At 50.5% G+C, this 15,126-nt stretch overlaps 1 protein-coding gene across 1 annotated transcript; it reads right to left on the bottom strand.

The window, feature by feature from the left end:
* Nucleotides 1-1,849: 1,849 nt before the first annotated feature.
* On the bottom strand, nucleotides 1,850-14,462 carry LOC108925355 (uncharacterized). Its single transcript, XM_018737205.2, has 4 exons — nucleotides 14,378-14,462; nucleotides 7,889-9,991; nucleotides 4,697-5,017; nucleotides 1,850-2,870 (listed from the first exon to the last, which is right to left on the bottom strand). Exons 2-4 carry the CDS (start codon nucleotides 9,975-9,977, stop codon nucleotides 2,605-2,607), a joined length of 2,676 nt encoding a protein of 891 aa, XP_018592721.2. The 5' UTR covers nucleotides 9,978-9,991; nucleotides 14,378-14,462; the 3' UTR covers nucleotides 1,850-2,604.
* Nucleotides 14,463-15,126: the final 664 nt, after the last annotated feature.

Raw genomic sequence — 15,126 nt, 5'->3', positions numbered from 1 at the left:
ATGAAATGTGATAAATTAGCTACATTGTTTATGCTACATTGGTTTGGAAGACGCGGTCAAAGAAAAAACAATGTCTCCTATGCTTTCATGTATTTCTGCATAATGCTTCCCGTCTCACAATGCTTCGAGTGATCTTCAGTTCGGTTTTTTTCTCCGCTTCCGGTTCTTCATCCGCACCATCTGGAACGTTCCTCCGTCTGCACGCATCTGCGAAATCCAGAACGTTCGCTTCGGACTGTCCTGAAAAGCCGCCGGAGGTCTCACGGGCGGCCGGGGGCAGGTGCAGAAGCGGCGTCCCTCCTGCTACAGTCTGCGGAGGGCCGAGCCCCGGGGGGCACAAGCTGCCCTCGGGACCAACGGCCTCCGTGGGCGAGACCTCGGGGCACCTTTGACGCGGTAATTTCTATTTCAGTTCGAAACAACACGGCATTTTCAGCGCACACCTCTCACAACGGAGAAACACTGTAAAAAAAAAAAAGGTTCCTGCTGAACTATAAAAGCATCATTTGACATAACACCTCGTTCTCATGTTCCCCAGCACAGCAGCATAGTCCCCCCCGCTCCATAATGCCTTCGTGTTCCAGACTGCACTACCGTTCCCAAAAAGGCCGTCTACCTACGAACTAGGAGCTCTATACCAACGTTGTTTTAAGTTTATCACGCCATTGGCGTTGTGCGAATTATCCTTTAAGAGGAATAAAAAAGTTTTCTACAGTTTTCGTGAACACTGGGATTCGCATGGAAATTCTCATTAAAATCCTTGACGTGATTCCTGGTAAAACGAGTGGAGTCGAGCAGCTCGAAAAGAGAAGGACGGCAGGAGTGACGACCGGTGAGCAAATAGAGCCCAGGGTTCAGGTGAGCAGCCCTGGAGGTAAGAGCTACATCTCTGCTTCACGGGAACGGGGGGGGGGTTCAAAGAGCATGGGGTTAAAGGAGACAAAGTGAAGCGAGGTGTCAGTCACAGCGAAATACAAAATAGAGCCTTTCTTGAGAAAGTAAAGCAAAGCAACGGAACAGCGTCGATGCATACAGCTGGTTCAGAGGCGGCAGACCGGAACCGAGAGACGATCAGAAGAGAGGAGACGAGAGGCAGAGAGAAGAAGAGACGGGAAATGGAAAGGAGGACAAAGAAGAGCAGAAAGAAATGATTTAAACGTGCAGTAAAATTCCTCATGCCTCCCTCAGAGTTATTTTGCCCTGAGGAGCTCCAGCCTCCTACCGTGAACATCTCTGTCACTTTGTGGCGTTAAAGCTGTACGCTCCGGATGAGAGTTATAGTGTTTGTTCCATGTCAATTGTCAGTATTGGCTGAAATCTAAAAATATACAATATAACATTGTAATATTTTAAAATCTTGTACATCGACAGAGTAAATCTGCTTCATAATCGAAAATTGTGTTTCGGCGAAACGTGAAATTGATGATGATGACGACAAACATAAAGAAGAGAGGTGACTAATGGGGTAGAGACATTTCGGTACGAGATGGATGAGACGGAATAGCGACCGATTCCGAACGAGACGCACAGATAGGATCTCTTCCTTTCACAGTCTATCCACTGTTTTAAAAAGGATTTTCTAACAATTTTGCAGTTTTTTTTCTTCTTTTTTTTTTCAGCTCCTGGAGCTCTGTACAGCATGTTCTTTCCTGCACGTTTTAATATTTTTCCGACCTGGCTGCGTTTTTTTTTTTTTTTTTTTTTTTTTAACCTAGGGAAGACTGTTGGACACATTTTCCGAAGAAAACGCAGTCAAATAAACCAAAAGATAAAAATGAACCCATTAATTAAAAAAAAAATAAATAAAAAAAAACTGTATGCATATGGAAATATATATTTTGTACTGCTGTCATAATATAACAAAAATTTTGCTGAAGGCCAGAAAACACAGAATAAAGGACTTGGGATGTGCACGTGGCATCGTACGAAACCTTTAACTCCTTACTGCATAACTCCTCTCTGTTCACCGGAAGCCTGTAAATTCTGTTCATCTTACACTGTAATTTGGTCGACGTTAGTCTGCTCTAACTGGAATCATTTTTGCTCGCGTACTTTTCGTTTTAAAACCATACCGTAGTAGTGTGGAATCCTATACTGGCTCCTTTAAATCTCAGTGCGCTTTGTAAGTTACAGATTTATTGCACACCCTCCGAAATTAAAATAATATAAATAATACAAGTATTTCCCATCCACCAGAGCATCGCAATAAAAATAAAAAAAAATTTAAAAAAACTGAATTTACCAGCAGAAAAACTCTTAAACTGCAGTCAAATACCAGCATCTTTCTCTTCGTCCATTGCAAATTTTAGCCCGGTAGCAGCAGATATACATCTTAAGCTTTAAGAGGATCGTCCATAATCCTGTTCTCCACAGTACCACTTTATTCCATCTGTTGCTTCCCCTGCCTCTTTTTGTCTTAGTATAATCAGCAAAAGATTGACTTTAATTCCTCACAGTCAGCATCTCCAGCTCCCTCTCCTTATTTCTCCTTTTCCTGGGCTTTTACTGCGCTCCTCCTCCTCCCTCTTTTATCCTTCCACCTCCTCCTTCTCTTCCTCCAGCACTCCTTGTCCTGGCCCTACTCTCTTCCTCAGCTGGTGCCTCTCAGACCTGGGTCTCCAGGCCGCTGAGCTTGGGTGTGAGGATGCGCGGGGTGACGCCCGAATTGAGGTCCCTCTCGAACTCCAGCAGCTGCCCCATGAAGTTGAGATTGGGCGAGACCACGGGCCGCCGGCTTCGCACGTACTTGTAGGCATCCGTCATGGTCATCAGGGTGTGCTTCATCAAGTAGGCGATGACGATGGTGGCGGAACGGGAAACCCCGGCCTGGCAGTGCACCAGGACCCCCCGTCCGCTCTGGTGCGCCTCCTCTGCGGGGGAAGAAGACCGGCCATGACGAAACAATACTGGGATTTATAACTCTCTCTCACCACCCCCAGCACCCCCGCCTCATGTCTTTATCGAACGCTTTTTCACACTCTTGCATTAGTCCATCCGACCCGTACAGCTGGTGAACGGCTGGTTCTCCGCCTCGCCCGTTACGTTCTAAGAGAATATCTCGTTCCGTTTTCATATAATCTGTCACGTTCCATTGTTGCTTTCCTCTCCTCACGTCATATTGCGTTGCCCCCCCCCCCCGTGCGGAATCCATGAGGGCGGCACTACTTATTTTCGCACCGCTGTCCATGTCTATTGCTCTGTTGTCTGCACCCTCCGTGACTCCAGTTCGATCTTTGTCTTCTTCCTAGACCCCTATCATGAGAAAAGTCAATGGTGACCCGTGTGGCCCTAATCTGTAAAAACAACAGAGCCGAAGCCAGTTCTAGCCAGCGCTGCAATGGACTCGCGGCACGAGAGACGCTGTCGTGTAGAGAGCAGCTAAAGGCAAACGTAGGTGGAGGGCTGGCCATTCCAACAGACACCTTTACTCGTCAGTAGGAGTAGGACAGATTGCACGCTTCCTCCAAATGTACAACTACTTGTAAAAGCTGCGTAATTCCTGGTGAAAACAACAGGCAGCGTTTGTCATAGTGCATACAGGTACGAATTTGATCCGGGTGGGGGGGCAGCTGAATGTATAGTCAGAGTCAAGTCCATTCAAGTCAAGTCCGTCATTGTCATGTGTACGTCGCACAATGAAATTATTGCTTGCGTGTTTCCTGCAGACTATAAAAGTTATAATACACAGAGAGTAAATAGAACACCACCTGAAAAGATAATAGAGGTAACATTATATTTATTTGATGCTTTTCTCCAAAGGGACAAACTATTTACCCATTCATACAGCTGGGTTATCTTACTGGAGCAATTTAGGGTAAGTACCTTGCTCAAGTATACTACAGCTGGAGGTAGGATTGGAACCCGCAACCAACCAACGTTAACAACCGCTTGCCTTTAGTGGAGTCGCAGCAAGCTGGAGCCTATCTGGAAAAAACGGGGCGCAAGGTTGAAAGGGGGAGGGGACACCCCGGACGGGACGCCAGTCCATTGCAGCGCACCCCAAGCGTGAGTCGAACCTCAGACCCCCCACACAGGAGGAACCAGCCAAACCCACTGCGCTACCACAGGAACCTGCAACCTTTGGGTCCAAAGGTAAGAGCTGTAACCACTGCACCACCAGCAACTCCTCTGGGTAGTAAGACGATATGTAGAAAAACACACATCAAGTCAAGTCTTTTTGTACAGCTGGCAGTGTGTGTGGCTGTTGAGTGACCTTTGGCTTGTAAGTAGAAGATGTCCTTCAGTGCAGTGGCGCAAGCGGCGACGTGCAACACATCGCAGCTCTACGGCATCATCCTCGTAACGGTACAGCATAGCGGACAGAGCTGCTGCTTCTCCGGTGTGCCTGGGGTTTGAGTCCCGCTTGGGGTGCCTTGTGATGGACTGGCGTCCCGTCCTGGGTGCGTCCCCTCCCCCTCCAGCCTCGTGCCCTGTGTTGCTGGGGTGGGCTCCGGTTTGCCGTGACCTCGCTTGGGACAAGCGTTTTCCAACATTGTGTGTGTGTGTGCTTTGGAGAAAAGCGTCAGCTCCATGAATCCATGTAGGAAAGGAAGAGAAATGTACACGTTATTGTCGGCTGACGCGCGAATGACCACACGTGTCACCGGTAGCCAAACAATTCTTCACTCCTGCTTCTCCCTAAGTGTCGAACCAACTGGAGTCCCGATCAGAGACCCGAGCCCCCTCCCCCTCTCACCGATGAACTCGAACACCTCCTCGAAGTACTGCCGAAGGTTCTGCTTGCTGCTGTCGGTGGCGGGCAGGCGCTTGTAGCGCACCAGGCCAGTAGCCAGGTGGTAGAGCGGCAGGTGGGTGGTGACGTTCACCACAAAGCCGATGTTGAGACGCAGCAGCAGCTCCAGGTCCTGGGCGTCTCTCTCATTCCCCAGGAACAAGAAGGGCAGGATGGGGCTGAGGGGCGCGTTCTCGACGTCAGGGCTCAGCTCCGTCTCCTCCGACAGGGAGGAAGGGAGGAAGGAGGAGAGGGGCAGCGAGAGCCCGGGGTCGTGCTGGAGCGCTGCGGGGGGGGGGCGTTGCATCGAAGAAAGAAGCTTTTAATTATGGAACATGAAACGGGTCTATCAGACACGAGAACAGGAACAGAACGCAAGAGGGCATGTCCGATCCATCGAAAGACATCCATCATGAGGGAAGCGGTGAAAGGGGAAAAATAAGCTGGAATTATTCAAGAAGAAAAACGGGAACGATTAAAGTTTGGAAAGTGAAATCCGACAAAGTTGCTCTTTTTACAGTATACTGGGTCATCGCCGGAAGGGTTTATGCAGCTAAAATCCTTGGCGGGGTGCGCTCAAAGAAAGTTATATAAGGGGAGAAAAAGGACTAGAAAACAAAACTAAATTGCTGATTTTAGATTTCTCTGCTTTGCAATTTAAATGCGAGGGAAGCTTAATCTCCCGCCGCCAGCATTTAGTGTCAGCAACCCAGTTCCCAGGGAAAAATCAAATTAATTCACTTTTTATCTCATCCCTAATCACCTTCATTCACGTTCCCCTCATCTTTCTTCTATTCCTGTCTTCTCCTTTCCTTCCCAAGCCCGGAGTTATAATTATTGGCTCATTGTCCCTCGATCCTTTACTGCGCCAACGTGCTGGAGAAGCGTTATATAACGGCAGTTCCAGGGAGGAGAGGGGATTAACACGTGGGGCGTTTTTTTTTTTTAAAAAAAGCCTTTCTCGCCCTCTGTGTGTGCGCATCTCTATGTGCGTTTGGGGCATACATACGAGGTGCTGTATTTAATGGGATTTTTTGCTTCATTTTGTTGTTACAACCTGAAATAAATGAATCTATTTAAAATGTCATTTGTTTCACGTTGATTTACGCAAACGAGACCATACGTAGCAGACGCGAGAATGGTACCTCGTTTCGATAAATAGCATCATGTTTTGCAGTTTGCCTCTCGGACGTCTCCGTTTAGATGGCCGATCATCATCTTGAAGTCAGCCTCCCCAAAACCAAGATCCTTCACCTCTCAGAAGGTCCGTCCACGTGGCTATCTAACTGGGCAACTTGCTCATTTCGCCTGCTTCATCGATCAACACCCTGGAAGCAACGATCAACTCGATTCCCTGCTTCTCTCACCACGCCGAAGCCGTAACCTGGTCCTGCGGACACGTCCCCTGTAACATCCACAGGATCCGTCCTCAACTCATGACACACTCTACGCCGTTTCTGGTCCAGGCCATGGTGATATCTCACCTTCACTACTGCAACTCCCTCCTGTCTGGTCTTCCAGCCTCCACCATCAAGCTTCTTCGATTGGTACAGATGCTGCAGCGCTAGTTGTGTTTGACCTGCCAGCGTTCTCATGTATCCCCCCCATGTCTCTCGCCACTGGCTGTCTGTAGCTGCGTGGTTCACGTTCAAGACTCTAGTTACAGCCTTCAACACCATCATTGGATCTTCTCCCCAGTAGCTGGAGGACCTGATCACTCACTATTCCTCAGCCAGACCACTACACATCTCCACCTATGGCTGCTTGGTCATCCTCCCAGGGACAAAAGGTCCGAAATCAACAGCCCGGAGGTTCCCTGTTCTGCCTCCAACGTGGTGCATGAGCTCCCTCTCACTCAAAACTGCTGAACCCCTTTCGACATTCAAGACGGGTCGGGAAAAAAGTGTCTCTTGGAACCACTTTCCCCCGATCTCCTATCTGCTCCATAAGCTTTCATCGCTTACCCTCAACCAGTTCAGTGTACAGCTACTTCCGTCATTTTTGCTGGAAAAAAAAACTGTGGTTTTGAGCTGGCTGACTGTACTTTGCGAATCACGTGTCTGCATCTATGCTGCTCCATCTCTTGGTGACGTGCACTTTTGTTTACTCTGAGCCGCACATCACTCTGGAGAAAAGAATTTGCTAACTGAATAAATATAAATATAAATATATACACAGATGAATGTCGCATCTGTCACCTCCACGCCCACAACACAAGCAACAACACCTGACTCCGCACTAGCTCATGAATAATCGCTCACCCTATAAAGACCCTCTTCAGCTCCCGTACCGTTGCGGAATCTCGTTTGGGACAACCGCCCTTCCTCGTGTTACTACACTCTTGCTCCGTCCACGATCTCCGTTTTTTTTTGACTCCTTGCTTCGTTCTCCGACCACGTCCACGGATCCTCGTTCCCGTCCCGCTCGCCGATCGACCGACCCTTCGCCTGTCGCTGGTTTTGAGACCTAGCCTCTTCCCTCAACGTCTAACGAACAACGCCGCACTTGGGTTCAGCCGTCTCGGCTCCCCGTGTTCCGCGCGACAGCATCTTCGGCTGATAGTACAGCTGTACTTTGGAGAAAACCACTTTACGCATCTGGGTTCAGGCATTTTCAGTCGTTCTTCTTGTCTTAATGGATGGTGTTACAGCGATGCTCGTGTCTGTCTTACCATAGACTCCCGACTGGGTTCCAGTCTGTGCCTCAATTAGATCGTTCAGGGCACTGGGGTCCTTGTTTTTGTCTTCCTTTTATTAGCAGCATTTGTGAGTGATTTAAGCCACTGTCTTTTTTAAAGGTCTTTCCAGGTTGAAGCACATTTTCCCTAAAAAGTGGGCTTCTAAGCATCACCCCTAAGTTACACTGAAAACTCAGATTTTATGAAAAACTTTGATTTTTGTATTTTTAACCTATCGTTTCTCCCTCCTCTGTTTTTACTGACATCGAAAAGGGCACCTGGCAGCAAAGAAACAACAATCTCTTGTCAGCGGCACCGGTTAAACTCTAACGTGAGCACATCAGGGACACAATAACGATGAGAAACTATTAATTTTCTTTACAGAGCCACATGCTGCCACCAACACCTTAACTTCTCTTGTCAGGCTGCGGTTTTTAAACTGAATCTCTACGTCAAACGGAGCGGTAACACTCGCTTACCTTTCCTGCCCTCCTCGTCTTGGTCTTGGCCGAGTGAGTTCGGAATCAGGTGCAGCGACTGGGCCGTGGGGAGGGGGTGCGAAGGGACCGAGTGGCCCCCCTCCGCCTCTCTGTCCCGGGCCTTCGTGAGGGTGGTGTGGGCTGAGGGTGGAGGAGAGAAGGAGGCTGGGGACTGGCTGGTGGGAGAGGTGGTTGAGGGGCAGTGGGGCAAGGTGCCATCGCCAAAACCGTTAGAATCACCCTCGTAGTGCTCTCCGCCTTTGGTCCAGAGCCTCTTGAGCGAGTCGTGGCCCACATCGCGACCTGAGCTTGAGCCAATGAAATCGAGGACCGCCATTTTCCCCTGCTGGAGACGTCGGCGACCTGCGTGGTCCGTCCGCTGAGATCGGGTGAACTCCAGTAGGTTCCGGCAGTCTAGGACCATAGGACTGGTGCCGTTCTGCTTCTGGCTCTCACACGTATCTGCGGGACCCCGACCCAATCCGACAACCTGCTGGTTCTGCTCGACTTTGGAGCGAGTCATCTTCTTCGCCAGCTCCTCAGGCCAGATGCTGCGTACGCTGTAGTCGTCATCATCCGCCGAGTATATCCCTGCTGTGCGTAGCCCCCCGGCTTGGCCTGCCCCACCCAGTTTCCCTCTGCGGGGGTTGTAGGTCACCACTATAGGGTCGCTGCTGCAGTAGCTGCAGGTAGAACTGCCGGCCTGGCTGTTCTTCGGGTTGCAGCCCCCAACGCAACTTTGGAAGGCGCGCAGAGGAGCGGAGGATGAGAGGGGTGCACATGGCAGGCAGCCCCCGACGAGCTTCTTCCGAAATGCAGCCGGGCTCTCGAAACCGCCCCCTCTGCCCGAGCAGAGGACGCAGCCCAAGGGCCTGAGGGGCCCGGTACGACAGTCGGACACGGTGCTGTTGGATGACGAGGTGTTAGTGGTGGATGAGGTAGACAGACATCCTCCCAGGGTTTTCAGCCCCATGCTTCCCCTGCCCACGCCAGGACCACCCTGGCACCCTCCGGGCCGGCCAGCTCCGCCACCGGACCGGACCGGCTTCCAGCAGCCACAGTTGAAGGGGTGGGAGAGGCCGAGGGCGCAAGTATGGTCCGGACTGGGGAAAGCCCCGCCCCTAGAGGAGCTGCGCGAGCTGGCGAGCGCGAGGAGGTGAGGCGCCGGGAGCTCCCGGCTCCGGAACGCGTGCGGCTGGCCGAGCTGCTGGTGGAGAGGGGCGGCGGAATTGCAGGAGAGCGGGGCTAAGGCAGGGTGGCGGCTGTTTAGGACTGACGCGTGGGGCACAGGGATCGAAGCGTGCTGGCGGGGTAGGCACTGGGGCTTGGGCGGTTGGTGAACTGGTCCCAGTTTGGAGTTCTCCTTGTTCCCTGCACACGCCACCTCCCGCAGAGCCTGGGAAGACAAGCTGCTGTTGGCGGGGTAAGCCTGAGGGGGCGGGTCTTCGTCTCGCTCCTTCCCGGGCTCGGCCGGCCCGATTCTCTCTCCGGGACGAGCACGCTGCTCGTTCGGATGATGGGTGTCTTGCGGAACTTTCTTCTTGCCCTGAGAGCTGTTCTGCAGTTGCTGTAACGCCTCTTCGGTCTTCGCCTGGGCTCTGCCACCTCTCTTGTCACCCTGCCCCAGATCCACACGCACAGACACTTTCTTCTCTCTGCTGCCCTTCAGGCTACTGCTGCGGCCCAAGCTGCCGCCGTGCGCCTTCCCTGAGAGCGCTTCTCGGGCGCCTCCCCCAGCACCCAGGGAAAACTTAATGTCTATGGTGTGCGTGTGCTTCTGCTGCCCAGATCCCAGGATCACGGCTCCGTTGCTGTGCTGAGGGTGGAAGTCGCCGCGCTCGCCGTCTTCCCGCGCTCCCTTCGAGCGCCGGCGAGGGGACCTGCGTTTGCGCTCGGAGGAGGACGACGAGGAGGAGGGGTGGGGACGGGAGTGACGGGGGAGGGGCTGGGGCTTAGAAGGTGGAGGCTCGCTTCTGAGGGAGGCGCTGTGGGACTGCTGGGAGGTGGTTGGGGGAGAGCCCACACGCAAGGGCAAGCTCTTGGGGCGCTGTATGACCACTATGCGCTCGTCGAGAGGGAGTGGAGGCATCTGGGGTCCCGCACCTGAATGAAAAATGAGGGGGGAGTGGACAGAGTCAGTGTCTCCACTGAGTTGCCTGCTGGTGGCCGGCCGATTACATTCAAATGCTGACTTTATGAATTTTTGCTGGATTTTGCAGGCTCATCTAGAGAGGCCTCTTTATGTGTTCTGATAGGTTGTGCATCTATATGGGTGAAGAGAGTTCTGAAAAATTGCCCTCGACTTAAGTTACAACAGGCTTGGCAAGCGTCACACCTACCGCATGTGAAATGTGCCTATTGAGCGGAGATTCTAGGACCGACCGACGAATCAATTAAACATCACTCAGAATCTAGCGCAAGGATTTTCGGGTCTGGCTTAGATGTGGTGGAATGACCTCCCTCTCTCACTCAGAACTGCTGAATCTCAACATTCGAGAAAGGTCTCAGAACTCAACTTTTTCCGACTCACTTCCCCACCGATCTCCACCGAGCTCTGTAAACGTGAACACGTACGTTATCTGTTCGATAACTAAAAGAATCCACATCCTATCTGCAGCCGGTGGTTTAACGCAGACAGGATTATACCGCAGTACGTGACAAGTTGACTGTACTCAAGAATCACGTCTGTATCGAAATCTTTCCTTCCGTTGGCGTGATGCGTTTTTTGGATTGTTCTCAGAGACGTACGTCTCTTCGGAGAAAAGCGTCTGCCAAATGAATAAACGTAAACTGTCCACATAATTTCTGGTTCCATTTTTTTTTTAAATGCGCTTTTTGTGACATCATTTATGGTTCTGCTTTGACAGATTAACTAATCACATCAGTAAATTGTGATCTCTTTTTACTGTTTGTTTGCCCTTATTTTCAATTCATTTGTTGCCAGTTCCCAAAGTGTTATATCTCCACCTCATAGCATGACAAGTGGAGGATGACACTTCCCTCCAAGTGCACGGGCTGAGCTGTCCACCTCTTTTCACTCTACAGGCTGCAACATGACAGCACTTAGGAAAGTGTGTATTTTACAGCATGTGCCCGATCACAGATGTCGCTACGGACAGAGGGAAACGCAGGACCCCGGGCGTCTCACCCACGCGAGGCAACGCAGTCCACTTTGCTTTCCCCGGGCCGCCCTGCAAAGTCTGGCAAAACGGGCGCTCAAACCCGGGTCCCTCTCACAGGGTGCGCGGCACTAAACCAGTGCAGCCCTTGAAAACCCCTTTCTCTGCGTTTGATGTTTTATAATACGTGATTCATAAAAGAACTATAAAGAAATTATTGCACAAAATATATTCATGAAGATGATGCAGAGTCCAGAACAGTATTTGACATGCTCTCATTCACAGAACTTTCCATGCACAAATGACACTCGTACCGCAGTAACTTTGGGCTGCACTTGAATGTCAATAATTTTCCTAATCTCCATTCGGGCTTTTGTAGTATTTGTGGCCAGCGAGGAGGTCATAATGACCAATTTTAATTCATAGGGGGCGTAAATATTACTCGGACATTACAGCTATATACCCTCAAACAGCAGACGTGATGAGCAGCCTCGCCAGTTCATATTCACAATTGGTTTGGCTCCACTATCTGCTGTTCACTGACAGCCCGTAAAAAACACTGATTTAACAGCGGTATATAAAAGAAACAAGCAGAAGCTGTATAATAACTGAATTTCTAGCAGACTTGTAAAATAGTTGTTTATTGCCTATGGGCAAAGAATGCTACAGCTTATTTCTGCATGGCTCTGATAATGGTAAAATTCTGTCTTACAGTGGCAGTAATGAAATCTGACATGTTCATAAGAGGTCGTTAACCATTATCACAGCGTTATGCTCCAGGGTCCAAACAGTTAAAATCTTCCGAAGGCCATAATGATGGCCACACGGAATACCATTACAGCAATAAACAGATATACAACAAAATCCAGAGATGGTTGTGTAAAGGGTGGCAGAAATACACATAATTATAAGAGTACAGGAGTGTTGCACTGGCTCACGGACACAGAGCGAACATACCAGCAGCCTCCGTGAAACTACTGGTCCAAACATCACGTGTCCATGCAGCTGTCAGGGGGAGAAGCAACTGGGAAGCGGCCCTCTAGAACATGACACTCATGAAAAACACTCCGTGCAAGATCTTAAAATTCAAAAGTCCATTTATAGAGTGTCGATTTCTGGAACGTCTTTGACGCGTGACAAACGTATAAGTGGGAAAAGTGACAACCGAGACCTTGGGACCTTGGTCGTTTGTAAAATATCACTTCCTGTAAGGGTGTCCAAAACAGTCTTGCTTGATTCCTCCACCAAAGAGTGTAAAAGCAAGAAGCATATGATGAGTACATGCCAAGGGGTTGTGATGCACAACTGCAGACATTGTCATCTACAAAGACCTGGTCAGAGCTGTTCATTGACTGAGATTTAGGCATTATAAAGACATAATCATTTGCGAAGACCTTGACATTTGCAGGGTGTGTCTATTTAAAAAGCCTTGGCAATTTAGGGAGACCTAGCAAGTTAAAGAGACCCATGGAGATCTGGCTGCTTACAAAGACTCAAACATTAGCAAAGGCCCAGGTGTTTAGAGAGAGACCTAGACTTCCGTGCAGAGATTTACAGACATGTGGTGAGTTACACATGCTCACCCATTTAAAGACATCCTGCGGGTTACAGAAGTCAAATTGTTTAGACGGACCTGGTCGTAAGATCCAGCCATTTCTGAAATAGGTCTGAACGTGTCAACTGTGTCAGATAGCACAGGATGCCAGAGTCTGGTCCAGAAGGTATATCCCCTTGACGTTCAGCTTCAGAAATGATGACGACCCCACCGACTACAAGGAAAGTACGCTGTCATTTCAACTGATCGTTAAAATACATTCCGCTTGACTTAGGTACCCAGCAGCTCTTGACACACGAATGCGTGAAAGGCCAAAGCCAACTTACACCTGCCTTCAATATGAGCTTTAATACCGCGGTGTGAGGTAGGTCTCGGGCCTACATGTGCTTTATTTCAGGAAGGTGTGGGATCTACAGGCCTGCCTGTGAATCCAGTCAGGGCACTGGCTTCTTCACCCATGACGCATCATTTAGATCACATTTCGGTCGCTACTCCAGGCGAAGAACCGACGTAAATCATCGCATCCCTTTTTAGCCTTTTATTTATTCATTTAGCTGACATTTTCACAATGTGACTTATGACGTGAGGTTTGTGTACTAAGCTTCTAACAAATATTGACCCATTTGTACAGCTAGGCAATTTTTACTGGAGCAATTGAGGCTCAGTACCTCGCTCAAGGGTACTACAGCGGGGTGCAGGATTCAGACCTGGGTACTTTGGCTGCAAGGCAATGCCTCTGATCACAACGCTACCTGCTGCCCTGCTAGTTTAGATAGTGATTAGATGACCAATTAGATGACCGTTCCCAACCATGGATTTACGAGGTAAGGAATAACAGGAATGATCAATACTCTGATTCGGCCGCTACAGTCTGCACCGATGCAAACCGGCCTCATTTTTACCGCTAAGCACAGACAACCTTGCTGTTTGCACCAGATACAAGCGATCCTTAAAGAGATTAATTTCTGGAGCCTCAGCAATGAGCCCTTGATCTATTAATGAAATGTTTTCATTGATGATGCAGACACCTTTCCTTCAGCAAAGCGTTAAGGATCTGGAAGCGCTCAGTCCCAGGAACAGCTGTACAGGACTTGACTGCAAACAAGAAGGAAAAAGTGGGAAATGGTGACATTGTACTGTAGGAGGTGTACGGCGGGAAGTGGCCAAAGCTGAAGCTGATGCTGCTGCTGCTGTTTTTCTGCCACTTCTCCTTCATGCGGAACGGAAGGGTCCCACACACGTTATGTAGCACTGTGTGCCTCCTCCCCACTTTCGCCCGTGGTAAACCTCACGAAAATAACGTGTCCTTTTTAAATTCGGCCCTCAGACACCCCTCCTATCTGAGGCATTTTCGAATAAAATTATAAGTCTCTCCCTGTGGCCTTCCAGAAACATAACCCTGAGCTGAGGTTGGGGGCGGGGGCCCGAGGGGGGATGCGCGAGGAGGCTCCTCGTTTCCTGCGCCCAGTTAATTAAAAATATTAATGCGCCTCAACGTTCCTCTCAATAACGATGCCGAGCTGACAATCTTTGAATTAAAAATGTAAGTTGGGTGCATCCTTAACCGTACAAGCCAGGGCAGGAACACTCGATTCGCGCTTTATTTATTTCACAACAAGCGCCCGCGTGCGGAGAGGAACCCGCCAGTTTTACGCGGACGGAGCGACAGAGCTGCGCACACGCATGTGACGCACGTGCGACACACATGCAGGGCGCGCGATACGCGTGTGGCGGTCGCGCGCGGGCGCTGCGGCGAGCGCCAACGCCGGAGCCCCGGCGGACCGCGAGCGGTAAAACGAGCGACGCCGCACTTACGTTACGATCCGTTCCTGCGCCGGGTCCTCATCGTGCTGCGTGAGCTGCGACAATCGCGGCGTCCCGTTCGCCTTCGCGCGCACGCACTCACACACACACACACACACACACACACACACACACACACGCTCACTCGCACAGCGCCGTGTGTCACGGTGTCGGACTCTCTCCTATTGGGATGCAGGAGGCTGAGCAGATGCGGTACCAATCATGCTCCTCCATCACGCCCTGATCCGTCCGGGCTCCCCGCTGCTGGCACTGCTCCCTCTCGTCATGCTGTGCTGATGAGTGACACGCACGAGGAGGACGAGGAGGAGGAGGAGGAAGAGCAGTTGGTGTCACAGTGTCAGTCAGCGGCACGGTCTCAGTGCGTGTGTGTCTGTGTGTTGCGTGTTTGGGAGGCGGGGACGGGTTGGGGGCTGTGGGGGGGGGGTCCGGGGGGCGCGGTGGAGGAGACAGAAAGGGGAGGGGGGAAGGGGGGGTTTGCCAGTGGGTGACATCATCCCGGATCAACGGACATGAGGGGCCGAGCGGTCAGAACCCGTCCTGTGTGATGGGAAGACGGAGGGACGGGAGGGGTGATCAGATACAGCAGGGAGAGTACTGTACGAACTGGTATTGCATAACACACACACACACACACACACACACACACACACACACACACACACAGCTAACATACTGATCGATTTTGCTTTTTAATGACGTTTATTCAACTCTCCTCCCTGCCACTTGCTGTTAATACATCA

Source organism: Scleropages formosus, chromosome 13 (genome assembly GCF_900964775.1).
Source record: "Scleropages formosus chromosome 13, fSclFor1.1, whole genome shotgun sequence".
In the NCBI taxonomy this organism is placed as follows: Eukaryota; Metazoa; Chordata; class Actinopteri; order Osteoglossiformes; family Osteoglossidae; genus Scleropages; species Scleropages formosus.
The sequence above is the reverse complement of the archived record's forward strand: the minus strand, read 5'-3'. Positions and strand labels throughout refer to the sequence as shown.